At 55.0% G+C, this 25,040-nt stretch overlaps 2 protein-coding genes across 7 annotated transcripts in view; one reads left to right on the forward strand and one right to left on the reverse strand.

Moving 5' to 3' along the window:
- LOC308501686 (uncharacterized protein) overlaps window positions 1–25,040 on the reverse strand; it is a 37,091-nt gene that overhangs the window by 11,225 nt on the left and 826 nt on the right. Inside the window, exons 2-5 of one of the 3 annotated variants that reach the window (XM_081058434.1) lie at window positions 21,414–21,519; window positions 17,821–17,910; window positions 13,412–13,459; window positions 4,990–6,674 (exon numbers count right to left, since the gene is read on the reverse strand). In XM_081058434.1, coding sequence (XP_080914560.1) covers window positions 6,323–6,674; window positions 13,412–13,459; window positions 17,821–17,910; window positions 21,414–21,418 — 495 coding nt within the window. In that variant the 5' untranslated portion in view covers window positions 21,419–21,519 and the 3' untranslated portion in view covers window positions 4,990–6,322. Of the gene's footprint in view, window positions 1–4,989; window positions 6,675–13,411; window positions 13,460–17,820; window positions 17,911–21,413; window positions 21,561–25,040 lie in introns of those variants that run through there. The other 2 variants (XM_081058435.1, XR_013993944.1) reach the window with 2 other exon arrangements.
- ASIC1 (acid sensing ion channel subunit 1) lies at window positions 1,096–24,733 on the forward strand. Of its 4 annotated transcripts, none has more exons than XM_081058423.1 (12): window positions 1,096–1,227; window positions 2,061–2,438; window positions 3,083–3,278; window positions 18,898–19,048; window positions 19,668–19,795; window positions 20,083–20,236; window positions 20,587–20,643; window positions 21,102–21,255; window positions 21,664–21,755; window positions 22,236–22,315; window positions 22,391–22,495; window positions 22,628–24,733. In XM_081058423.1, exons 2-12 carry the CDS (start codon window positions 2,077–2,079, stop codon window positions 22,730–22,732), a joined length of 1,584 nt encoding a protein of 527 aa, XP_080914549.1. In that variant the 5' UTR covers window positions 1,096–1,227; window positions 2,061–2,076; the 3' UTR covers window positions 22,733–24,733. The 4 variants fall into 4 exon arrangements, with proteins under 4 accessions (XP_080914549.1, XP_080914550.1, XP_080914551.1 ...); XM_081058424.1 differs by having other exon boundaries at window positions 20,086–20,236; XM_081058425.1 differs by lacking the exons at window positions 1,096–1,227; window positions 2,061–2,438; window positions 3,083–3,278 and adding an exon at window positions 15,417–16,383.

Genomic DNA, 25,040 nt, shown 5'->3' on the forward strand with positions numbered 1-25,040 from the left:
AGAGCCACAGGAGCCGCCTCCAGGCCTGGGCTGGGGGCCCCAGAATCTGCTCCATCCCTGAGCGCAGGTCCCCCTTCCCTCCGTCCTCATCCGGTCAACTCCCTACCAGCCTAACCCTCCTCCCTCCCCACCCCACCCCCGTCTCTTCTCTTGTTTCTTGACTTCTGTCCAGAGTCCCTTGACCTCTAGCTGTTTCTCCTTCCTTCTGTCTGCTCCTTCTTTGGAGGTTTGGCAGAGAGGGGCTGCAACCATGCCCCCCAACCCCCGCAAGCCCAAGGCTACAAGGATGGGGTTTGGGTGGCCAAGGTTGTGTTTGTTTACAAATGTGCATGTGTGTTTGTGTCACATGTAGGTGGGGAGCAGGGATAAGAACAGCTGGATATGTGTCAGCTCCTGGGTGCCTGTCCTGTGCGACAGGCCTCTGGGACGTGTGGATGTCTGTACAGTGTGTGTGTGGCTGAGTGCTGTGACTCTCATCTGTATGTGTGTCTGTGTCTCCACAGGGGCAAGTGCTTGAATCAGTCAAGTGTGACTAGGAGCTTGCGTGTGTGTGCACGCGCGTGTGTGCCACCGGAGGAGGCAGCAGCAAGAGGCAGGAGCATCGATCCGAAGGAGACAGAGCGGGGTGGGGGACGCGGGGGGCAGACACCCTCCTTCCCGCGCGCGCGCGCGCACACACACACACACACACACAAGCTATCGGGCCTCGCGGGCAGGAAAACGGCTTCAGGACCGGAGGGAGGCGGCACCGCCGAGCGCGGCCGGGAGGAGGGGGCGAGGCAGCGGGGCGCCCTGGGTCCCGCTCCCAGGTCCGGAGGCCGGGCGCGCACACCGGCCCGGAGACACCCTCGCAGACACTCGTAGGCGCGCACGCGCACCCTCTCCCCTCCCCCTCGCCTCCCCTCCCGCCGCCTCCCGGCCGGACGATGGATCCCTGCAGATCCCGGGGCTGAGAGCACCGCGCCCCGCGCCCCGCGCCGAGCCCGGGCGGATCGAGCCGAGGCCAGCGAGCGAGCGAGCGGGCGCGCGCGGCGGGAGGGCGGGCGGACCCAGCCGAGGCGAGCCGGGCCGGCCGGCCGCTCCCTGCAGGGCTCTGCGCGGCGTGCCGCGGCGGCCGCCGGCTCCGGCTCCGGGCCATGCGCCCCTCCACGGTTCGGCGCTGAGCCCGCGTCCGGCCCCGCGCCCCAGGACTCGCCGCCGGTTGCCGGGTTCCCGAAGCCCCCTCAGGTGGGTCTCAGATGCCCCTGCCTTTGGCTGCGGGACTCCCCAGCGCCCCGAAGCCGGGACTTTGCTCCCCTCTCGCTTTCCCCAGCTGCTGGGGCCGCTCGGTGTCTGGGGAGGGGGCGGGGGCCGAGTAGGGGATCTGGCTGCGTCGAGAAGCTGGACTGGAGGGGGGAGGGTTGCGTCTGGGGTGGGGACAGCTCGCTATCCTAGGGAACCGCGCCCCCCCCCCGTGCATCCACCTCGCGCTGCCCCCTACCCCCCACCCCAAACATACACACATACGGTCTTCGGGTTATGAAAACTAGAGACATCCGCAGGTGAGGACTCAGGCTGGGCCCCTCCCCATCTCCCTGGGGGGTTTCTGGCCCAGGTTTAGCTGGTGGGGGGGTGCAAAAGCCCAATTCTCGGTACACCCTTGACCAGGAGCTCCTGACCCCGGGTCCAGCCCATCTGGGGGAGTTTTCATCTCCAGGATGGGTGGACATTCCTGTCCCAGAGTGACCTCACATCTGGAGGGAACTCCTGTGTCTGCCTGTGGGAACATTGGGACTTCCCTCTTGCCCTCGGATGACTAGTCTGGGGTCTCCCCCAGCTCGGGAAACTTCCTTGGGAGAGCATTCTCTCGGCCTGAGCTGCCCCCTCGCCCCTGCATTTGGAGGCACCCTCTTCCGGCAGTGTGTTCCTTGGCCAGCCACCTCTGGGCTGGCACCCCAGGGATGTCTCCTGCCCCAGAGACAGTGACCCCTGGAGATGGGGATTCCAGATGGACACCTTTGGAGGGACCCTCTGTGTACTCTCCTCCCAGGACAATGACAGACGCCCTCCTCCTCCCCCAGGACACCCTTGGCCAGGATGGAACTGAAGGCTGAGGAGGAGGAGGTGGGTGGCGTCCAGCCAGTGAGCATCCAGGCCTTCGCCAGCAGCTCCACGCTGCACGGCCTGGCCCACATCTTCTCCTACGAGCGGCTGTCACTGAAGCGGGCGCTCTGGGCCCTGTGCTTCCTGGGCTCACTGGCTGTACTGCTGTGTGTGTGCACCGAGCGTGTGCAGTACTACTTCAACTACCACCACGTCACCAAGCTCGATGAGGTGGCTGCCTCCCAGCTCACTTTCCCCGCCGTCACGCTGTGCAACCTGAACGAGTTCCGCTTTAGCCAAGTCTCCAAGAATGACCTGTACCACGCTGGGGAGCTGCTGGCGCTGCTCAACAACAGGTGGGTGGCTCCCACCCAGCCCCAGCCAGGCTCCCAGAGTTGCATGCATCCCAGCTCCCAGACACCCCATCAGGAGCTTGCCTCTCTAACCCCATAAAGCCCAGACAACCCTGCCCTCCAGCCCTCCCTAACCTGCCACTCACAACAAAGGAATTGGGGTACTGCCGAGCACTCAATTAAGGGCACCCAATCTCTGATCCCAGCATAGTCCAAAACAGCTCTGCCCCTACCCAGCCTGAGCTGTGAGACACCACCACCCTCTCTGGAGTGACCTTTGCCCACCCTCCTGCCACTATGTCTTGATCTTCTCCTCACTTGGGGAATGGGGGCAGACCATCTTTAAAGGATCGAGATTATAGTATAAAAGCCATAACTCCAGCCTAGAGCTAACACCCCACCCTTACCCATGTGCTGAGATGCCCAGCCCCTGGGCAGCCACTGCAGATCCTTCTATCTTCTCAGATCCCATGGGGCAGGTCCCCTGGACATGCCCTGCTCTCCTCTGTGCCTGTGCCCAGGCCTGATTCCCTAGGGCTGGATGCTATGTTCCCCCCATCCCCTTGAAATTGGGTATGGCACACTGGAGGCCACAGAGGCAGGAACAGGTCATGCTGATCCGTGCGCTGCTTACCCCTGCGCTCCAGGTATGAGATACCCGACACACAGATGGCAGATGAAAAGCAGCTGGAGATACTGCAGGACAAGGCCAACTTCCGCAGCTTCAAGCCCAAGCCCTTCAACATGCGCGAGTTCTACGACCGTGCAGGACACGACATTCGAGACATGCTGCTCTCCTGCCAATTCCGGGGGGAGGTCTGCAGTGCAGAAGACTTCAAGGTGGTGAGTCCCCTGTTGTGGGGTGTGAGTCAGCCCAGCCCCCAGAAGAGGAGGAAAGTAGGAGCAGGTGGCCGTCTCATCCTGCTGGCCACTCTGGGAGAGAAAGCTGTGTGTCCCTGGGGCTCTCTTCTGGCAGGAGGGGACTTTGTTCAGCATAGGGGTGCATTTGCTCTGTGTGAGGGCAGGAGCCTCAGCCTTGTGTCCATGATGGCAAGAAAGAGAGCCCATAGTACACAACAGAGAGAGAGAGAGAGAGAGAGAGAGAGAGAGAGAGAGAGAGAGAGAGAGAGAGAGCGCGCGCGCCTGGCACGGCCCCAACCCCGTCAAGCTACCTTCTGGGCCACAGGTGTCAGACCTGGGAGTGGTGGTGGGTAAGTGGCAGACTTGTTACATAAATGAGGTCCGAGGACCATCACCTGGGAGCTTGAAAGAAATGCAGACGTCACCACTCCACCTACTGAATCAGAATCTGCATTTTAACAAATCTCTAGGTGATTCGAATTAAAGTTTGAGAAGCACTGTGAAACATGAGAAGGGAAGCTTTCTCTTAAATAGCCAGACAGGTGATTCTCTCTGTGCCGCACGCGCACACATGTACACTGTCCAACTGGGTTACCCCCTTGCCAGCAAGAGCCACAGAGCCAGGATCTGAGGAAGGAGAGTGATCTGGGGTACACAGTCTTGACTGAACTGGAGGCTCGCTTTACTTCTTAAAATGGAGATGCCCCACAGACACCACCCCCACAGATGGGGCTGTCTCAAAGCCAGTACCCCAGAGAGGGTTAGGGGAACTGACTGGCACCTTATGTGCCAAGTGATTCTGGGCAAGTCATACAGGTTCCTGAGGAGTTAGAATCATACAGAGGCTACAAAGGGACCAGAGGACCTGGAGCCAGGTATAAAAAATAATAGCAAATGAGAGGACAATGCTCATAACTCTTCAGAATGCTTTCTAGCCTCCCTTTCAATCCCCTGGATAAATAGCCATATTATCTCTATTTTACAAACACACAGACTGAGACACAGAGAGGAGAACGAGTTGCCCTGAGCTCACATAGCCAGTTAGTGACAGATTCAGGATTAGAACACATGTCTCATTAAGTCCCAATGCAGTGTGCTCTTTTCATTAATACTGCTGACCCTGGAGTCATCTGTCCCCTTCCAATTCTGGCTATTGCTCCTTGAAAACCCAGTCTCCTCTAGGACCTCCTTGCTCCCCATGCCTGCCCCCAGTTCTCCCCTCTGAGCCTCCCTTTTCTCCCTGCCCATTTTCTCCCCTACTTGCTTGCTGCCTCCTAGCATACGGGAGCATGAACTGTGTTTGTTTGTGTAGAAAGGTTGGAGCTATGGTCATGCATGTTTTTTCCTACTCAGTTTACATAAGACTTCGTAATCTTTTTAAGTCCTGCTATGTGGACCAGTTTCATGGGCCTTTGTCAAATCTACCAGACAAAGGTTACATGACCACACGTCTTGCTGAGCCAAGCTGATGGGAACTTAGTGTGATGCAAGGACCACTTTCTTCCCGTTTTTCCTTCCTCAAAACAGGAGAGTCCTGGATTCCCCAGAACCTGAGACCAAAGGGTTCCCAGACTCACCAACTGTGCTCCCAAGAGTAGTAGAACTGTAGGTAAAAGTGGCACTGAAAGCCAGAGCCCTCCTCTCCAACCTACCCAACATACAAGCGGAAGGAACCACCAAGAAAGACAGAGGAAACGTATGAACTTGGGTAGTTTGTAGTGTTTGGAGGAGGGAAGGAATTGCTTGACTCAACCTGGGAAGGTGCTAAAGTATAAAATGGGGATATAGTTCGTCCATAGAAAATGTTCAGTTGCTCCATTTGTCCCTCATGTCCAGAAAGATTCCAAGTGGTGATGCTAAAATTCCAAGTGGTTCATGGAAATGGAGATACCGGAATGTGACTGACTGGTCTGTGTTGTCTGAGGGGACAATTCTAAGCAGTTAGATGGAAATACGATTGGTTCAGAAAGCTCTGGAGCAAATCTGAGTTCTTCCTCTTGCTGGGGGGAATGATATACAGGCTAGGAACCTGCAGGCTCACACTGGCACTTCTTGTTATGGGTTGGTAGAGAAGGCAAGTTTTTGCTGTGTCTGAGCCCATGTCAAACACCTGACCCCAAATCTGGCTGGGCCCAACCGTCTCTGCCCCTCCTTCCACCCTCTCTGATTGACCAGACCCTTTCCATGTCAGGAACTCTACCCCTTCTGCCCTTCGGGATGTTCCTACACGCATGGATGGGAGTTTGGCTGTGAGTCCATGTCTGACACCTCCCTAGTGGACAAGAAGGGCTCTGGCACGCCCCTCCAGCTCCCTGGTCCTACGGGGTGCAGGCACCCCGTGGCTGATGCTCCCTCCACCTTCTCTCTCCTCTCCTGGGTCTCCATCCTTGCCATCCTCTGCTAGACCAAAAGGTGTGTGTCTAGCCCCTGGACAGATGTGACACTGACAGAAAATATTTGTCTGGTCAGAGCTTAGGGGAGACCATCTTGGCACTTTCTGCCACCTCATGAGCAGAGGTTCTTAACTGGGGGTCAAAGCCCTGTCTCAGAGTGTTTGCAAAATACAGTGTGCGCAGGCACATGGGAAGTCTTACACAGGTTTCCAAGGGCAACCCTCTTCCAACCTGTGAGAGGTTGTATGGGAGGGTGCTTTGAAGGTGTGTGTGAGGGTGTGTGTGCTCCTGGAGGGAGGGGACATTGGAATGGTATACTCTGGTCTGTCACAGACCCAACCCTCCTGGCGGGGGTCTCCAGTGACAAGCACCCCCCCACGTGCTTCTGAGTGCAGCTCCACTTCAAGGGTAGTCTCGTGGTCACAAGTGTTTGGTGAGTGCTTCCCCCAGCTGTGGCTACGTCAGCCTGCGAGAGTGGGGGTGAATAGGGGGAAATGGGCTCAAGCTGGGAGGAACTGGTTGAAAACTTTGGGACTGAAGAGGCAGAGGGCAATGGGGAGAGCATCCCCACAGCACCCCAGTGGGGGAGGCCTCAGCGCTTTCTCCTGAGCTACCAAAAGAGCAACCAGAGACCTACACAGAAGGCCCCGTCTTCCCTGGCCACTGCTTTCCCTTCCTGGTGGGGAAACAGGGTCCGAGGCTCCGCTGTCTCCCCCCCACCTCAAGGCCAGTCAGTTCAAGGCAGGGCAGAGGTTCCATGACGGGGCCCCCGGGGTGCAGCTGCCTGCCGGTGTCTTGTGGGGTCTGGAGGGAGTGAGCACAGTTGCAGCTGGTGTTAGCCTGCAGCTGCACCTTATCTGTCCCTGGCAGTGGGAGCGCCAATGTGGCTGGAATGCTGAAAGGCACTGAGGGGAGGGGGCTGGCAGATGGTTGCCCAGTCTGCCCTATGCCACCTCCTCCTCCAGCTGACACCCAGAGCTTCTGCCTGGGGGAGAGAGAAGCAGATATTCATTTCTGGACCCTGGAAGAGCAGAAAGGGGAGGGCAGAGACTGGGAATCCTGAGGGTGGGTATGTAGTAGGCATAGTATTCTCCCTCGGGAGGGTGTGGAATTGGGAACCAGGATGGGGGGACAGGAATCCCTGAGGAGCCCATAGGAGTCCCCCCAGGACCCCCAGAAGAAAGGTGGGATGAGGGGGTGGATACTGAAATCCCTCTGAGGTTTTGGAGGACAGGAATATTCTGGAGCATCTAGGGCGGCGAGATGCTGATATAAGAGGTGGGTGTAGGTGGGTTATTCTGGGACCCAGACGGGGAGGGAGAGGTCATCTGAAGACAAGCAGAGCCCGGGATGGCATGTCCCTGAGAGAGCCAGGACTAACAGGAAGCTTGCTTATCCCCAGCGTTGGCTCTGCCCCTTATCCATACCCCTCACACCCATACACCCCACCCCATAGCAGCTCAGAGCAGGAGTCACTGAGGAGGGCCCAACATTACTACCTGGGTCTGTTCCCTCCAGCTAGGTAGGGAGTAGGGGGACTGCTGAGGGGAAAGGCTGCCCGGACTACCACACAGAGAGGAAGGGGGGTCACGGGCAACCCCACCCAGAGTCCCAGGAGTCCTGTGTGTGGTGGGGAGGGAGTAGGGCTGCCGAAAGGGGAACATGCACAGATTGCTGAGGGAAAGGAGAGCCTGCAGTGAGAGGCTAACTTTGGAGGAGGGGCACTCCTGCCCTAGGGGTCTTGGATACCTCCTCCAGCCTTGTCCCCCTCCTTCCCTTCTCTCTCTTCCTGAGAAGAGCCTGAGGTTGGAGGGAGGACACTGAAGTAGAGCCAGTAGCAAGAATCCAGAGGACCCTAGGTTGGGCTCTCTCTTTCCTACACATACATACACACCCCTTTGGGTAAGTTTCCTCTTTCATCTTCTTGCCCTCTTCCTCCCCTGCCATTTCTGACTCGACCCCTCTCCCAGACTGCTGTCAGCTAAGAGGCTACTCTAACTTAATTGATCTCCTGGCTGTTTGCTAAAGTAATAGGGAATTGATGTAAGTAACTAAGTGCCTCTGGGGACAGAGCCGGAAGTGGAAGGGTGGGAAGGAGGAACACCTCCTCGCCTTGGGCCTTTCTCCTGCCCGGGCCTGAGGGGAACTGGAAGGTATGGCTCTTTGCATCTGGTTTGTGTCCAGGAAGCAGAGGAGAGGCTTGCAGAGAGGGCAAGAGGTTCTGCTGGGGGTGAGGGTTGCTTCTGAGCATGCTTTGATTTTGTGGAAAGCAGTTTCACTTCTGGGGGAGGGGTGAGGAAAGGTGTCTCTTAGGAAGGAGGAGCTGGGGTTAGGCCTATCAAGCTCCACTTGATTCATTCCTGTCAGAACCCTTTCTAAGCGCCAGGCCCATGCTGGGTGCCAGAGCGGGTGGGGTGGTGAACAGACAGACCCTGTCCCTGCCCTCAGAGAGCTTAGAGTGAGGGCAGAGCTGAGAGGGTGGGTGGTGCTAACAAAAGCCTTTGGAGCAAGGAGTAAGGTGCCCGGGCTGAGAGGACTGTCCACATCTGAGTAGAGTCCCTGCAATCTCCCCAGCCAGCTCAGCTATTCAGAAACTCCAGTTTTGTGGAATGTGTGGTGTCTCCCTCACCCCAGCTTCCCCCAGCGGATGATTAGCCGAGTCCTTTTCAGCGAGGGTCATTGCCTGCCTTTGGCCAGGCCCCCCAGACACAAGCCTTCCCTCACTATGTGTTTGAGGTGGCCCCTCCGGGAGCCTCTTTCGACCCTCTGACTGAAAACCTTCCAGTCAGGACCCCTGCATAGGGATTCTGGGAGGCAAAACGGGAGAACGCTGCAAGAATGAGAAGTGGTGCCTCGTTTGGGTGGAGGATGAGGCTGGGTGTTGGGACTCCTGGGTTCTATTTTGGGCATAGTTCCATCTGCTCCATTTCTGAGCTTCTAGGCCCAATTTCCTGTGAGGAAAGGGGGCTCTAAGTGGATTGTTAAATTATTATTGCCAAGGGGCAGCCCCTCCTTCAGCCTCAGGGACTGGCTGAGCCCCTCCCGGCCCATGTATAGGATGGATGTGCAGTCCTGGCCGTCCAGGATACATGGATCAGATATCTTCCTCACAGAGAAATTTAAAAATGAGCTTGAAACTGCTGTGTATTCCTTAAGAACTCTGCCCCCTCCCCCCCAGCCTTTCCAAGACCATTCCCAAGGGAGAGGGAGGGGATGCTGTGATTTTTTTGAGCTCTTATAGTTCTTGGAAAGAAAACCCTTTCCCACTCCCACCCCGTCTCATTTGCACCCCCTGGATGTGGCTGGATGTGGCTGACAGTCCTGGGGACCTGGGAGGTTGGGCTGTGTAGCTTAGACTGTGTGTGTGTGTGTGTATGTGTGTGTGTCTGTGTGTGTGTGTCTGTGTGTGTGTGTGTCTAATTGGTGTGTCGCATCATGGTGTCAGGCTGGGAACGTCCCTAGGGGAGAGACTGCTGCAGTGGCTTTGACCATGGACAGCAGCCAACTCAGACTCCCTTGCGACACACTCACTGCACGTGTGCCCCACGTGTGCAAGCACACATGTGCACCTGGGTGCCCATCTGAGTGGGAAAATGTGGGTGTAGACTAGGTGTGAAGTGGACATGTGTGATGTGCACAGAGGCACGCAGCCTGCTTTGTGTGGCTGTGGGAGAGAGCTTGTGTGCGGGGAACCTCTGGTCGCATGCAGAGCACATAGCAGCGAAATCAATCATCTCTCTCAGTGGCGCGCTTTGCAATTTACAAATTCCCTTTACTTTAGCTCATGTGATCCTCATAATTCTGGGAGGCAGGAAGACGTTAATATCTTCATTGAAAGATGAGGAAACTGAGGCTCAGAGGTATCAGGTGACTTGTCTGAGGTCACACAGTCAATAAATGACAGGTTGGGACCTTGACTTCAGATCTTCGAAGTTCAGGTTCTTTGTGCATGACTATAGAAGCGAGAGCGTGGCGTGGGGTGGAGAAAGCTCCAGGCTCCCCCACTGCCCGTGTTCTGTAAAGAAGCAGTGTGGTGAGGCAGGAAGGGAAAGAAAGCGTGCAAAGGAGAAGGAATCCCAGCCTCAGGTTGAGGACACCAAGTCTTTTGACTCCTCTCCCTTTTCACTGCACCATTTGGACAAGTCCCAACCTTAGATGGAGCCACCTCCGGCTTTCCTCAGGGTGGCTCCAGGGCTCTACCAGAGGAAGTCACACAACAGGCCAGCTTGGAATTACATTGCATGTATGACCAACGTCCTTAACAGGGACTACAGGGCTGCCTGGCAACCCCACTGTGTTTTCCTGGTCAACTTGCTCTCCCCAATGATTATTGCAAACTTCTCCACTCTTCTCAAACAGCCACCCTTCCAGCCCTCTTCTCACCTTCAGCAGATAACCTTGCCTCCTACTCCACAGGGACGATAGCAGCCTCAGAGAACATCTCCCCTTCCTCTGGGAGAAGCAGTCCCCAGAGGGGAACATTCATCTTCTCTAGGCTGAAATCTCAACCTGTTCCTTCCATCTGATCTCCTCCTATCTTTCTAGGAATTTTACCCTAAAGATTCTGCCTCTCTCTCTCCTCTCCTGTCAGTTTCTCCCTCTCTGGTGGAACCTTCCCATCGACATTGAAACATGCTTAAGATTCTCCCATCTTTATATAGCTGTAACAACAGCTAACATTTATTGAGCACTTACTGTGTATCAGACTTTAGATTAAGATAGAAACAAAATTACAAATGTCTAAATTCCACAGCACTCCCCCGCCCCAACTCTCACCCTCTCTCTCCACTTCCTTTCAGACAAAATTCTTGAAAGATATATTCCACTGTATATTCCTTGAAATATGTATATTCCAGTCTTCCTTGTTTTCATCTCTAATTCATTCTCTAAGCCACTCGCGATGGCATTCTTCCCCACCCCAGCACTCCACCAAAATGGTTCTCGCTAAGGCCACTAGTGACCCCCGTGTTGCCAAATCTTGCAAACTTTTTTTTTTTATCCTTGATCTCCCAATATTCAGAATGGTTGACCACCACCTCTTTTCTGGACTATTCCTCTCCTGACAACCACACTCTCCTGATTTTCTTTCTTTGTCTAGCGACTCCTCTGTTCCTTTACCAGTTCATTCTATTTTACTTGGCCATGAAATGTTGGCAATACTCAATTTTCAATCTGAAGCCTTCTTCATCTTTTAAATTGTGAGGGTATGATTTAATGGTATAACTTGATTAATTTTAATTAGTTATTTTTATATTAGTGTATCTTATTTAATATTTTACATATTACATTGGTATGTATTTACATTGCTATAAAAGTGTAAAAGATTTCCAGCACCCCAGAAATTTCCTGCGGACCCTTTCCAAGTCAATACGACTGTACCAGAGTTCGTCATTATTCTGACTTTTGTCAGTATGGATACGTTTGACCTGTTCTTGAACTTCCGAGACCATGTGTATCCCCCACATAGTATATTCATTTTTGTGTCTGTCTTTTTGCTTATGTCTGTGAGATGCAATCTCGTTGTGTGCTGCGGCAGTTAGTTCCTGTTCAGCACTGTGTAGTATTTCACGTAAATATACCACAATTTATTTACCCATTTTACTCTTGCTAGACATTTGGGTGTTACTAGTTTGGGGCTTTAATAAATAAAGCTACTATGAATGTTCTTGTCCATGTTTTTCGGTTGACATAGGCACTTGTTTCTCTCAGGCATAAAGATACTCGTAGGTAACTAGGAGCAATGGTTAAGTCATAGGTTAGGGTTCTGTTAGCTTTCTTTCTATCTTTTTTTGTTTGTTTGTTTAACTTTATATTCTATCCGGAGGCAGTCTCATCTTCACTCATGACTTCCATTACCATCTGTACAGCGACAATTGCCAAATGCATGTCTCAGCCCAGCTCTCTCCTTTTAGCCTCAGCCCCAGTGGCCAATTTCCTACTTAACATCTCTACATGGATGTCCCCAAGGGTCAAAACAACCCGCCTGTGTGAGGCCAAATTCATCATCTCACCTCCCCAACCAGTGGTTATTTGTGTTCCTGACCTGGGAGTCACCCCACCATTCACCTACTTATGCAAACTAGAAGTCATCCCCACATTCTGTTTCCCTCACCTCCTTAACGGGATCTGCCCATGTTGCCTCCTAAACATCTCCACTTTGTCACCTGTTCCAAGTCCCCCCACCACTCCATGTCTCACCTAATCCACTGCACTGGCCTCCTGGCAGAAACCCCTCCGGCTCTTCCAGAGTGGTCTCTTCCAAACGCTGCTCTGATCACTTGAAATCCTTCCCTGGGAAGTCTGTCATTGTCCTTGGACCAGAATCCTTACCCACGGCCTGCAAGGCCCTGAGGAGTCTGGGTCCTGCCTGACTTTCCAGCCTGTTCTTACCCTGCTCTCCAGCGCCATCCCTCTCCTCTCAGCTCTCTCCCCTCAGGGCCTTTGCACAGACTCTGCTCTCTGGAATATCATCCCCTTCACTCACTCACACACACACACACACACACACACACACACACACTCACACACTCACACACGCATGCAGACCTTTACCTAATTACTTCTCTTTATTCTTTAGATTACAACTCAAACATTACTTTCTCAGAGAAGCCTTCCTTGATTCCCCAGTCTGGGTCATATCCTCTATCATTCACTATCATAAAACCATATTATTTTTTTCATAACACTTATCATAGTTTGTAATTAAATATTTATTTTTGTGATTTTTAAAAACTATCTCTCTCTGCCCCATTAGACAGTAAGCTCCATGAGGGCAGGATCCTGGTCCCTTATCCATTCTGCATGTGTCCTCTGCACGTAGACACTCGATATTTGTTGAGTAAATGAAAAAATAAAGAAGAAGGGATTTGGAGAAGGATGACTGAATTCTAGTCGCAAGCCCATTACTTGCTCTCCATGAGACTTGAAGAGGTCACTGTGCCTCAGTTTCCTCATTTGTCAATGGGGGTGAAGTTACTCAAACCTGCTTACTTCACTGGGTTGTATAAGGATCCCATGAGATATCATTTGACAAGCATAAAGCATTCTACAGATGTGACGGGTAGCTGAAGTACAGAAAGAGATGCAGAGAAAAAACTGAGTGACCACACACAGCTTAGGAGAGGAGCTGAGATGTTGAGAAGGGTCACATCCTTGGACAGAGCGTTCAGAATTAAGTGTTGTTCTGCATGTGTGTCTGCTGGGGCACTTCTCCTGGGGCCCCCTGCATATGCTTGGGGGTCTGTGTGTGTTGCCTGATACTTTCCACCTCTCCCCATTACTGTGAAAAGTTTGGATTTGTCTCCCGGAACGAACTGAGGTAGGACTGAATGTTAGAAGATGGAGGAGGAATTTAGGGTACGTGTTGTGTTGGTGTGTTTGTTGCCCCGCAAGAGGGCTGCGTGTCTGTGTGTAGTGACGTGTAGATGTGTGGTGTGGGTCTTTGTGGTGGTATGAGGGAGAAGCGTCCAGCCGTGCCAGATCTGCTGTCCTCTGAAGCTGTTCTGTGTGTGCAGGCCCTTCTCTCTGGTGAGGCCCCAGACTGGAAGCTGCCCCTGCTTTAGTGTCTTCCTTCTGGAAGTCCAATGGACTTCCCCTGCCAGGAAGTCTGGAGGAGAGGGACAATGCCCTCTAGTGGGTGTGGAATGCATGGGCAGCTGCAGCTGCCCCAGTCCAAGACGCAACCTCGGCTGGCCCCACCCCCAATCCACATCTGGCACTCACCTCTGAAACACATCCTGAGGCCATGCAAAGCCCTCTGACAGCTGAGGTCTGGTAGGCAGGATGAAAACGTACATGGCACAGAAAACAGAAAAGGAACCTATGAATTCATACAGGAGAAGCCTGAGGACAAGAGCTGCAGGTGAGGGTCTCTCTTCACCTCTGCAGTGACTTATCTCTGGTTGCCCTAGGTGGCACTGGTCTTTCTCGGTTCCTGTTTCTCCTCGTGGTCTTTGGGTCCTGCTCTTTCATTCTCACAGTTCCTGTCCTCAAGGCACTACTGGTCACTACTCCTGCCTGAAGGACCTTGAACAGAACTGGACCCGTTAGTCTGTTCTCTGGGTGGGCTCTACCTGTGCCCTGTGGAGTCACGGAAGTCTTCTTGGAGGAGGGAATGTGTGAGTAGGGTCTTGAAAAATGAGTAGAAGTTCTCCAGATGGAGTGCAGGGAAGACATGACACTATGGATAAGCCTTGTGTGTCTGCAGAATGGGAGAAGGGCATGGTGGCCAGACATTGGACTGGAATGAATGGGAGGGGAGGCTGGAAGGGAAGTTACAAAGGCCTGTGGCATGGGGGTTGAATTTTCCCAAGAGGCACTGGGCAGTGAGAGAAGCTCTTTCAACAGGAGAATGGGCAGCATTACATGTCATGGACTGAAGGTGGGGAGAAGCAGCAGGGAGGTTCCGGAGGTTGGGGAGACTGTTGTTTAGGCAGAAGGAGGCCCGTCTGAGGGCAATGGCATGAGGATGGAGAGGGGCCAGATCTCAAAGGCTGCTCTTCTCCAGGGCCTCTGTGTCCTTGGCAGCAAAGCTGGGGCCAAAGGTCCCACATCAGTCAGTTCTGCTAGAACCTGGCCCCCTGCCTTCCGTTCCCTACACACCCCAGGGTCTCTAGAGGCAAATGGGGAAGGGAAGATGTATGGGAGCAGAGAGGGACGGGAGAGAAGGAGGGGGGGAATGGGACGGAGGCTGTGGGATGGTTACAGAGCCAAAAGCCAAAGTAGACTGGTCTGACCCCCACTGGCCCCGCAGAGGAAGGGTTAACATGCTTCACCTCCCTCCCTCCCTTTCTCTCCTCCCCTCAGGTCACCTTCTAGGCCCTGGAGACTTTGCTGATGGCTCAGGTTCCTCAACCAGTGGCCCTGAGTAATCAGAGCCCACAGAGGGGCCAGGGGCCTGGGGGCAGGGAATGATAAATTGAGGGTAAGGGAAGCCTCAGAGCCTGAGGGGCTGGGGCACGTGTGAGGCTGAGGATTTGGTGGCTCCCCAGGTTGGTTCCCAACATTCTCCACCTGACCCAGGACCCTGTCTCTGCTTTGATCTCAGTTTCTTCCACCCACCAGAACAGAATTCCTTGAACTCTTCTCCTGGACTGAGGTGGGGGGTGGGCAAGCTGGAAAGGGGAGCGGTAATCTGCCAGGAAGCTTTTCAGCTGCGAGAGATAGGGGTCCTTTCCCCCAGTGCCGGGAACAGAGCATAAGTGAGTCTGTGGTCAGTCAGAGACCTGTGCTAATGGAACCTGGGCTGCCCCCCAAGCCACAGAAGGGAGTGGGGGAGGGGATAGTGACCTAAATGAAGCCCTGCATGGGGGGAGGGTGAAGTAAAGATGGGTCAGGGGAGTGTGGAGAAGAGAAATGGGGTCAGGGACTGGCTAGAGGTAAATTGGAAGTCCAGAGAGTGACTGCAGGGGAATAAGGGGTTCAGGAAGTAACTGAAAGTAAACTGGGGTCAGGACAGTGATTAGAAGGAAACTGAAAATCAAAGTAATAATTAGAGGGGCACTGGGGTCTAAGGGTCTATTGGGAGAATTGGAGAGTCAGTGAAATAATTGGGGAATCATGAGGCAGGGGGAATGAGAGAGGAGCCAGAGGTTTGAGAGGGCCCAGAGTCTGGGGGCTCAGATACCTGAGGAGGAGCAAAGGACTTTGCTGGGTCCCATCTCACCTGGGTAGGTGGGAACCTAGAATCCCTAGGCTTTTCCAGGGGTTCCACTCTGTCTTCAATCCCCCCCTCCTGCTGGAGCTGGAGACAGGAAAGGGGCTCCGGCCCCCTCCTCCCCATCAGCCTTTCCCACTGCCATCAATTATTCATCAGCCCAGACACCGCCCTCCCAGCAGGGCAGGCTGTCCTCCCCTCCATGCCCCGCCCCGCCTCCACCACACTGCCACAGAGGCCCTGGCGAGGAAGGACACAGCCAGCCGGGTGGCAGAGACCTGGCAGGAGGGTTGGGTGGCTGGCCCTGCTGGAGCCTGGCTGGGATCACTTCTCCTTCCCTTTCTCCTGCCAACCCCCTGGAGCCAGGAGGCCCCTGGAGAAGATGCCCATCCGTATCTTCTGCTCTGTGTCATTCTCCTCTGGAAAGGAGGCCCCAGGGCCCTTGGGAGATGTTTGGGGTCCGCACCAGCAGCAGCAACGGGACAACTCAGAAGCGGAAGAGGAAGAAGAGGAGAAAGACAAGGAGGCAGCGAGGAAGGAGGCCGGAGAGGGGGCTTTGCCCATGGACTTGGTGGCGTTTGCCAGCAGCTGCACCCTCCATGGTGCCAACCACGTCTTCGTGGAGGGGGGCCCAGGGCCGAGGCAGGCCCTGTGGGCAGCGGCCTTTGTCCTGGCACTGGGTGCCTTCCTGTGGCAGGTAGGAGACCGCGTGGCCTATTACCTCAGCTACCCGCACGTGACTCTGCTGGACGAGGTGGCCACCACAGAGCTGGCCTTCCCAGCGGTCACCTTCTGCAACACCAATGCTGTGCGGCTGTCCCAGCTCAGCTACCCCGACTTGCTCTACCTGGCCCCCATGCTGGGGCTGGACGAAAGTGATGACCCCGGGGTGCCCCTCGCCCCCCCAGGGCCCGAGGCCTTCTCTGGGGAGCCCTTTAACCTGCACCGCTTCTATAATCGTTCCTGCCACCGGCTGGAAGACATGCTGCTCTATTGCTCCTACCGCGGGGGGCCCTGCGGCCCTCATAACTTCTCGGTGGTGAGTGGGGGCCCATGCCTGGCACGGCACCCCCAGAATGTCTGCCATGGCTCACCCTGACTGTGCCTTCCTGGGGCCCTGGCTGGTGGGTCCTGCCCATCCCCCGACTCATCTGGACCACTCCCCCTCTGTGACATGCCTCAGAGAGGCCAGGGCTTACCTAGGAGCCCCAGGATCTGGAGCTGGGCTGCTATTCCTGGGTCTGAACCCATCCTGCTCTTCTTGTTAGCATTTTGAAATACATCTGTACTAGTTGGTAATTAGTTGCTGCCCGGAATATTCTCCGGGTGTCTCCCTGAATACTCTCCAGCATGTCCAGACCTCCCTGTGATCCAGCCAGGCCCTGGACCTTGCTCCACCTCTGAGGTGGTGCCTGTGCCAGCCTTAACAGTTTTGACCATCATCCCTGGACTGGAGCTGGGGCAGGTGCCACCTGGTCTCTGGAGGTACAGGAGAAGAGTGTGGACGGGAGGTAGAGGGGTGGGGTCAGTTCCCATCTCCACCCCGCCACACCCCTGGTCAGCAGCTCCCACAGCAGGGATGTCATTGCATTCTCACTTGGTTTTCCTGTGCTCCTGCTAGTGTGTGTGTGTGTGTGTGTGTGTGTGTGTGTGTGTCTGAGGAACAATAACAGGCCTCTTTGAAATCCTCCCCCCTCTCCCCACTCTAAGTGGCCAGGGACCTTCTTCCCAAGGGAAGTCCTCACCGGAAGAGTGGACCTCTTGCTTGCCTTTCCACTCTGGAGTCTAAGGCTTCCCCTGCTGAGGGACCACGTGGCACCCCACCATCTCCCTGGTTCAGCTTCCGGTCCGGTCCGTCTGGCTTAATTCCTCTCCTGCCCTCTCCAGGTGCCAGATGTCAGGCCTTCTTTCCCCACACATCCATCCTTCAGGACTGACTTAAGACAGACAGGGAACCTGGAGGTTTTGGCCACTGGACCTCAGACAGGCTAGGGGATACAGGAACGCCAGACAGGAGGAAAGGATCAACCTGGCTTCCTCTGTATCTAAAGGTAGAGCAGACAGTTCTCAGCCAGAACCACGAGATGGCAGCAGCAGTCCAGCAGCCAGCAACACAGCCCTCTGAGCCAGGGCAAGGCTGGGGCTCCGAGCATGCCTCAGCCACCTGGAAGCCCCCACGTGCCCAGATGGAGGGTAGGCATGGATGTGTTTGTCCAGCCTGGAGCCTGTGGCTGAATGCCACAAAACCCCGGTAGTGGGACTGGGGAGTTAGAGCCATTGGAGTTCTCTCTCTACCTCATCTCTGGACCTCACCCACAAAATGGGGGAGAGTGTGTTTTCTTTTCTGGAGTGGGGAGGAGGAGGCTGTTCTAGAAAGGGGGAAGGAAGCCAGGACTCTATTTCCTAGTAAACCTCATGCCCCCTGCTGCTCCAGTCTGGGCTGATAATCTGTCTCTTTCTCTGGGTTGTGTCTCACCTTATGACCAGCTGTGTGGACTTGGTCGCCATCCCGCAGGAGTAAAACACACTCGTCTCTTTTGCGGGAATCTGGAGGCATTCAGGGAAGCTGTGGAGAAAGGGCCATAAAGAACTGGTTCACTCTTCTCTCTGTGGCGAGAAAGGCTGCTCTGGGGCATAGGCTGGGGAGACTGCCCCCAGGGTGGAGCTCTCTTCTGAGGCCCTGCCAGGCCTGTGCAAGCATTGCCAAACATGCCATGCCCTGGGTGCTCAACACCAAACGACCAAATGCTGAGAGAAGAGGTGCTGGTGCTTAAGTGAACATAGTCCTTGGTATGGCAACTGGGTTCACTTTCAGGTTCTGGTGATAATGGGACAGTGATGGACATAAGGGGTGATGGCTAGAGGCAACTAAGACACTTAGCTTGGTTTGGAGGGGGTGTTGGGGAGAACAGGATTTCAGATGCCTGGGGTAAAATCCAGGGGTATGGCAGTGATGGGATCCTGGTGATGGAGGGGTATACGTCAGGGTCCCAGCAGGAAAAAGGTTGCAACTCAGATAGTTCAACTGAAAAGAATTGAACAAAGCTGTGGGCAGAGCTAAGGAAACCAGTAAGGGGGCCTGAGGCACCTACCAGTAGAGGGAAATTGTCACACATAGGTAGAAGGAGCACAAAATGGCGATGGGCTATGCAGGAAGCCCTCCCGGCAGGATTTGTCATCACAGAGGGTCTAAGCCACGGCCAGAACACTCTCAGAGGTGTACAGGGTGGGAGAGAAGAAGTGCCCTGACCTCCTCTCCTTCTACCCTTTTATCCCTTACTAATCCCTCCCACTGACCAAACCCAACTGGAAGCCTATCTAGGTGGCAAAGGAGCACAGGAAATGCACCCCACAGGGATCAGCTTTCCAGCGCACACAGCAGGGCAGAGAATGGGTGGGAAGGAAGACAAATGGAGAAAGGGCTGCACAGGCGCAATCAGTCGCAATCCTGAAGGCTGTTGTGATTCCAGCAACTGGGGGGCGGCCTGGGACAGATCTTGGTGGGTAGGGGGTGCTGGCAGGACTCTTAGGCTCTTCACTCTGCCCCTGCCAGGTCTTCACACGGTATGGAAAGTGCTACACATTCAACTCAGGCCGAGATGGGCGTCCACGGCTGAAGACCATGAAGGGTGGAACAGGCAATGGGCTGGAGATCATGCTAGACATCCAGCAGGACGAGTACCTGCCCGTATGGGGTGAGACTGGTATGTCACCTCTCTCAGGGGACCCTTCCCCAAGGCTCTGGGCCTCAGCCTCCACTAGGGGACTCCTGGGCTCCATCCACTGTGGGACCTGAGGCAGGGCTTGGGCTCTCCTCCTTCCCTCCCAGCATCTCGCCATCTCCATCTCCAATTCCACCTGACTATCACACTCACATTTCTCTGGCTTCCCCCTCCTGGCTCAGTTACTCACCAAGGTAACCAGCCATCCCTTTCCATCCCTGGCCGCCCCTCGCTCTATAAATAACTCGTTCTCTTCTTGAGCTGCTTGCTGTCTTGTCTGGTCTCAGGGGCCTTGGGGCAGAGAGAGATGGGGGAGAAGGGAGAAAAGGAGGGGGTGAAATGGAGAACCTCTGAGACAGTGAGAAAGAATTTGAAACAGCAAGACGCATAGCTGAAGCCAGGTAAGGAAAGAAGTGTGTAGGCTGCAGGGCTCGTCAGGGCAGCACGGGACTGGTGAACCCAGAAGGAAGCTGTGGATGGGCTGGGCCCCCAGTCCCAGTGTATGCTGTGCTTATTCCCAGGAGAGGCAGGATGTCCCCGGCTCTGAAGGAGGTTCGGGAGTCAGAAGCTCTCCCAACACACACCCCCCTCCTTCCCATAGACGAGACGTCCTTTGAAGCGGGCATCAAAGTGCAGATCCACAGTCAGGACGAACCGCCCTTCATCGACCAGCTGGGCTTTGGCGTGGCCCCAGGGTTCCAGACCTTTGTGGCCTGCCAGGAGCAGCGGGTGAGCAAGCCACCGGAGGTGGTCCCAGGATGGGGTGTTGAGGGCTCCAGATGGGGTGGTGGGCAATCACCAATGGGAGGGACCAGTGATCGAGGGCCTGCGTAGTGACCTGACTAGTCAGAAGCATGAATGGTCTAATGAACTGTAATGCTCTCTAAACTCTGAGACCCTCGGAGGCGGTGGAGGGAGAGGGGGCAGGACTCCTGAGCTCTGCATCTTGTCAGAGAAGTCCGTCAAGGTGACTTGGGGAGAAGTCCCCACACCCCCCAGCTCTCCGGCTCTCCCAGCAGCTCATCTACTTGCCCCCGCCCTGGGGCACCTGCAAAGCTGTTACCATGGACTCGGATTTCTTCGACTCCTACAGCATTACCGCCTGCCGCATCGACTGTGAGACCCGCTACCTGGTGGAGAACTGTAACTGCCGCATGGTACACATGCCAGGTCAGGCTCCAAAGCTCTCAACACAGGCCTGCACTGCCCCGCATGCATATCAACCTCCTGCCAGCATGGAAGCGGGACCAGCTGGCTTCTCATTACCCCACTTCTAGCCCCATTCCCTACCCATATGGCTCTTGTGTCTCTGACCTCAATTCCCGCCTGTACTGATAGGGACGGATGGGAAGGGTCCAGGAGGGGTGGACTTTGGGGTGGGTCACCTCTGGGACCGACGGGGCTGGCTGGTCCTACCCTCCCACTGTCTCTCAGCTTCCATCTTCTAGGCCTTTGGTACCACCACCGTCACAAGACCCCTTTCATCTTCATCCTGCACCACTGTCTTTTCTCCTCTGTAGGGGATGCCCCGTACTGCACCCCAGAGCAGTACAAGGAGTGTGCAGATCCTGCTCTGGGTGAGCACCCCTGTCCTGGGGCAGCCTGGGAGGAGGGAAGGAGGGGCTGCCAACCAGACGCACAGGGGTTTCAGACCAAGCTCCCAGAAGCTTCACATGACTCCTGGATCAGGTTTCAACTGAACTTTCCCGTGTCTGACTTTAGCTGGGAATAGCATCTCTAGATGCCCTGGTGGAAAATATACAGGGGTCACCTGGGAGGGGCCCTCACCCTCTCTCATCAGCACCTCAGCTGGTTGGTCTCCAAGGGCTCTGAAGGAATGAGATATAGGTTAGACAATATCCATGGGGAGGCAGGGTGAGGACCAGCACAAGTTGGGCACGGGCTGGGGTGAAGGACAGGTCAGAAAAAAAGTGGAGGGTGCAGGGTTACTCTGCGCAAGGCCAGGCTGTGGTGCTGGGAAGGGCCTGGCAGAAGTGCACCACTCAACTAGCGCGTGTCACCTGGCTGGGCGCAGACTTCCTGGTGGAGAAGGACCAGGAGTACTGTGTGTGTGAAATGCCCTGCAATCTGACCCGCTATGGCAAGGAGCTGTCCATGGTCAAGATCCCCAGCAAAGCGTCAGCCAAGTACCTGGCCAAGAAGTTCAACAAGTCTGAGCAGTACATAGGGTAAGTGCTCTGCCTGCAGGGCGGGGCCCTGGGGACCGTGAAGGGTGTGAGTGGACTTTGATGGGGTCTAGCAGACAGAAGGAAGTTGGGTCTGAAGTGGGCGTGGAGGAAAGACCAAGGCAGAACAAACAGGGAATGCTCCTCTTTTTCCTCCTCACCTCATCCTGTCTTCATCCTCCTTGCTGTAACTGGGATCACCTCACACTTGCCCGTGCGCACAGCATCTTTTCGTATCCACCATCACATTTAATCTTCACAATAACCCTAGAAGGCAGGTACCCCCATGAGCATCTCATGTGATGGATCTGAAGACAGAGATTCAGAGAGGATAATTTACTAAGGTCACCTAGCTAGCAAGGGACAGAGATGTGACTTGAACCTAGGTCTCCTTCCCCAACCCCTTTGCAGGGAGAACATCCTGGTGCTGGACATTTTCTTTGAAGTCCTCAACTATGAGACCATTGAGCAGAAGAAGGCCTATGAGATTGCAGGGCTCCTGGGTGAGCTGCTGATGGCACCTGTTCCCTTCCCATATCATGGGCATGGTGTGACACCCTACCACCCAAAGCAGGCTGCTCACGTCTGTCCCCAGCCATCCCCAAGGGCTTTCCCCCAAATCCTGCTGTCTTGCTATGTGGTGGGGGGTAGGGGCTGAGCCTTCTTTTAGGGCAAAGTGGAAAAGATAGGCCTGTCGGCATGAACAGGGGACTATTTCATATGCCCTTTAAATTTTGCCCAGAGATTAAGAGTGTTGGGTATTTTACAAACAATTATTTTTTTCCTGAATAGTACCTATTCATTTTAGAAAAGTAGAAAAAGATGCAGGAAAGCATAAAGAAAATAAAACCCCCTCTCAGAATCTTTGTGCTCCTTCTATACAAAAGCTGTCGATCATTTTGCAATTATGACTTATACCTGCCCATTTCAGTGAGCTCCCATGGTGTCTTGACCCCACTGACCTCTCTGCCCCCTCCACACAGGTGACATTGGGGGCCAGATGGGCCTGTTCATCGGGGCCAGCATTCTCACAGTGCTGGAGCTCTTTGATTACGCTTACGAGGTGAGCAGCGGCGGGGCCAAAGGGGCGGGGATCCAGGCTGCCCACACACCCACCCACCACCTCACCTTGTCCCAGGTCATTAAGCACAAGCTGTGCAGACGAGGGAAGTGCCAGAAGGAGGCCAAAAGGAGCAGCGCGGACAAGGGCGTGGCCCTCAGCCTGGATGACGTCAAAAGACACGTGAGGGAGCCAGTGAGGGGTGCCCTCCGGACCGCCCCTTGCCCCACCACCCCGGGGCCACCCCTCCCCCGTGCCCCAGCGCCCCCTGCGGCCCTTTCCATAACCAGTGCCTGTCCTGTGCCGTTCCCCCAGAACCCGTGTGAGAGCCTCCGGGGCCATCCTGCGGGGATGACGTATGCTGCCAACATCCTACCTCACCACCCGGGCCGAGGCACTTTTGAGGACTTTACCTGCTGAGCCCTGCAGGCCACTGTACCAAAGGCCTAGATGGGGAGGGCAAGGAGAGCAAGGGGGCCCTCAACTGCCCCTCACATCTGCCCTGGGGACCCACTCTCCTTCCCAAGGCAGCCCCCCACTCCTGGGCAGTCCTTTCCTCCTGTGTGTGGTGAGGAAGGGGGCTTGACCATAGAGTCCTTTCCCTGTCTCTATCCCTTTCTTTTTATTTTTCACAAAACTAATCTGAAAAAGAAACTGAAAAGAGAACTGGGCAAGTGACCTCAGGCTGCCCCTCTCTGCTCTATGCTGCCTCCCTCAGCTCCCAGCCTGAATTCTGTCTGTCTGGCTGTCTGTCATCTGAGTGTCCACCTACATTCTGCTGCCACCAGTCACCAAAGCCCCCTCCCAGTGGGGGGTGGAGGGGATCCTCTGGGTCTGGAATTTGACCCCAAACCAGAGAATGTACCTTGAAGGGGGAGGGATAGTGGTGGTGGTGGGGGCTTCCCCAGCCTTAAGAGACCCTCTCAGCCCAGTGACTACCCCCCCAACCCCAAGTCTCCAGGCAGGAACTAAGACCCTAGTACCTACCCCCCCATACACACACCATGTGAAGTCACTAGGGTGGTGGGGGTGGGGATCCCCTGAAGCAGTGGAGATGGGGACAGTGTGTGGCCCTGGTGCTGTAGGCCACATCCTGATATCTACCACCCCAGAGCTGCTGGAGAGAAATCCCAAGAGGCATCTCTCCTCTACCATCCCATAAAAGATCCAGCTAGTTGGCTTCCAGCTCAGGGAGAGGGGCGCTGGTGCCTAATCTCACTGGTCCCTCTCCCCGGGGCCCCTGCAGAGGGCCACATCCATAAATTTTCTTATGGAACTGTCTCAAGTCCTCTTCCCCAACTTCATTTGCTTCTCTCCACAACCTCATCTGCATTTTCTATTTCTATATGATACAGACTCTATATTGCTATATCTCTGTATATACTTTCCCCTAACTGTCCGTCTCTACTCCATGCCCTCTTGTCTCTAAGAACCATCCTCCCACCCCACCCTTCCTGTGTTTCTGCTCCCTCCCTGGTCTATGAATGCCTTCGCCTGTATAAAGAGTTGGACTCTCTCCCCTGGTGTCTGTACTGTGTACACACATCCCTCTGAGAAGCACAAGGAGACGACACGCGCATTGTAACCTTCGCACTGTCTCGGTGGCGACATAAAGGAAGCTGTGAATCACAAGCTCTGCCTCTTTCTGGCCTCACCCTCTCCCCACAACCTGGGTACCCTCTGCCCCCCCCCCCCGCAGCCTTAACATCCCCCCTCTTGCTCTCCACACCCCAAAGTCCTTTGTGTGGCTGACTGTGGCCTCTCGGGGGAAGGGATTGCTTCCGAGAGAGCCCCCACCCAAGGGATGGAGACTCGCTCCGCACACTAAGCCAGGGGCACCAGAGACACAGGGAGCTGTGGACCAGTGACCCCTTCAGGTAGAACAGCGAGCGCTGACAGGCAGACGCTGAGGTCCTCAGTCAGTGGCCTTTCCCTCCTTCTGGGTGCCCAGCCCCTTTCCTCACTGGATACCCAAGCCCATCACTTATATTTTTTGGTGAGGTATGGTTTGGTAGTGGGAGGAAAGACACAGGTCTAGAGGGGAAGTTGAAAGCTCTGCTGTTCTGTCCCTCCCTAACTCAAACAGAAAGGAGTGAGATAGAGGGCCTGCCACGCCCCCTCCACCAGGCAGTTCTCCCAGGCCAGAGCCCTATTCCTTCCCAGGCTTTCTCTGCCCAGCCGTTTCTTGGTCTCTCACCCCAGAACGGACCTGTGGCAGGTCACCCGTGCGTTGGCCTGGAGCTGGAGAGTGAGGCTCTAGGATCTTTGGGAACTCTTAGTTCCTAGGAGTTCTTTAGAGAGCAGCAGACCTCTCCAGAGGAAAGCAAGAGCAAGGCCAAGGGGTGTGCACCGGATGGAAAACAGCAGGCAGGGCTATGGGTGACGCATGCCTCTGGTCTAATAAACTGGATTTCAACCATCTCCTCTTCAGTGTCCTTCTTCTCTTATTTGAATAGTATTTAGGCCTTCCCCTTAAGAGGCTAGAGCTGAGCTTGGCTTGGGGCCAAACATTCACAGGAGGAGTAAGGCTTGAGCAGGGAGACCCTGGTCCTCCTGGGAAGGGACAGGCTGGACATCACACCACGAATGGTGTGAACCACTGGACAGTGAAAGAGGGAGGGGTCAAAGGCAACAAAGATCCTAAAGGGAAGTCCTAGCTCAAAGGGTTCTTTGCAGTGAGGGCAGGGTCAAAATTCAAAATAAACTTAAAATCTGGAAGCAGGTTCGG

Source organism: Rhinolophus hipposideros (assembly GCF_964194185.1).
Source record: "Rhinolophus hipposideros genome assembly, chromosome: 9".
Lineage (NCBI taxonomy): Eukaryota > Metazoa > Chordata > Mammalia > Chiroptera > Rhinolophidae > Rhinolophus > Rhinolophus hipposideros.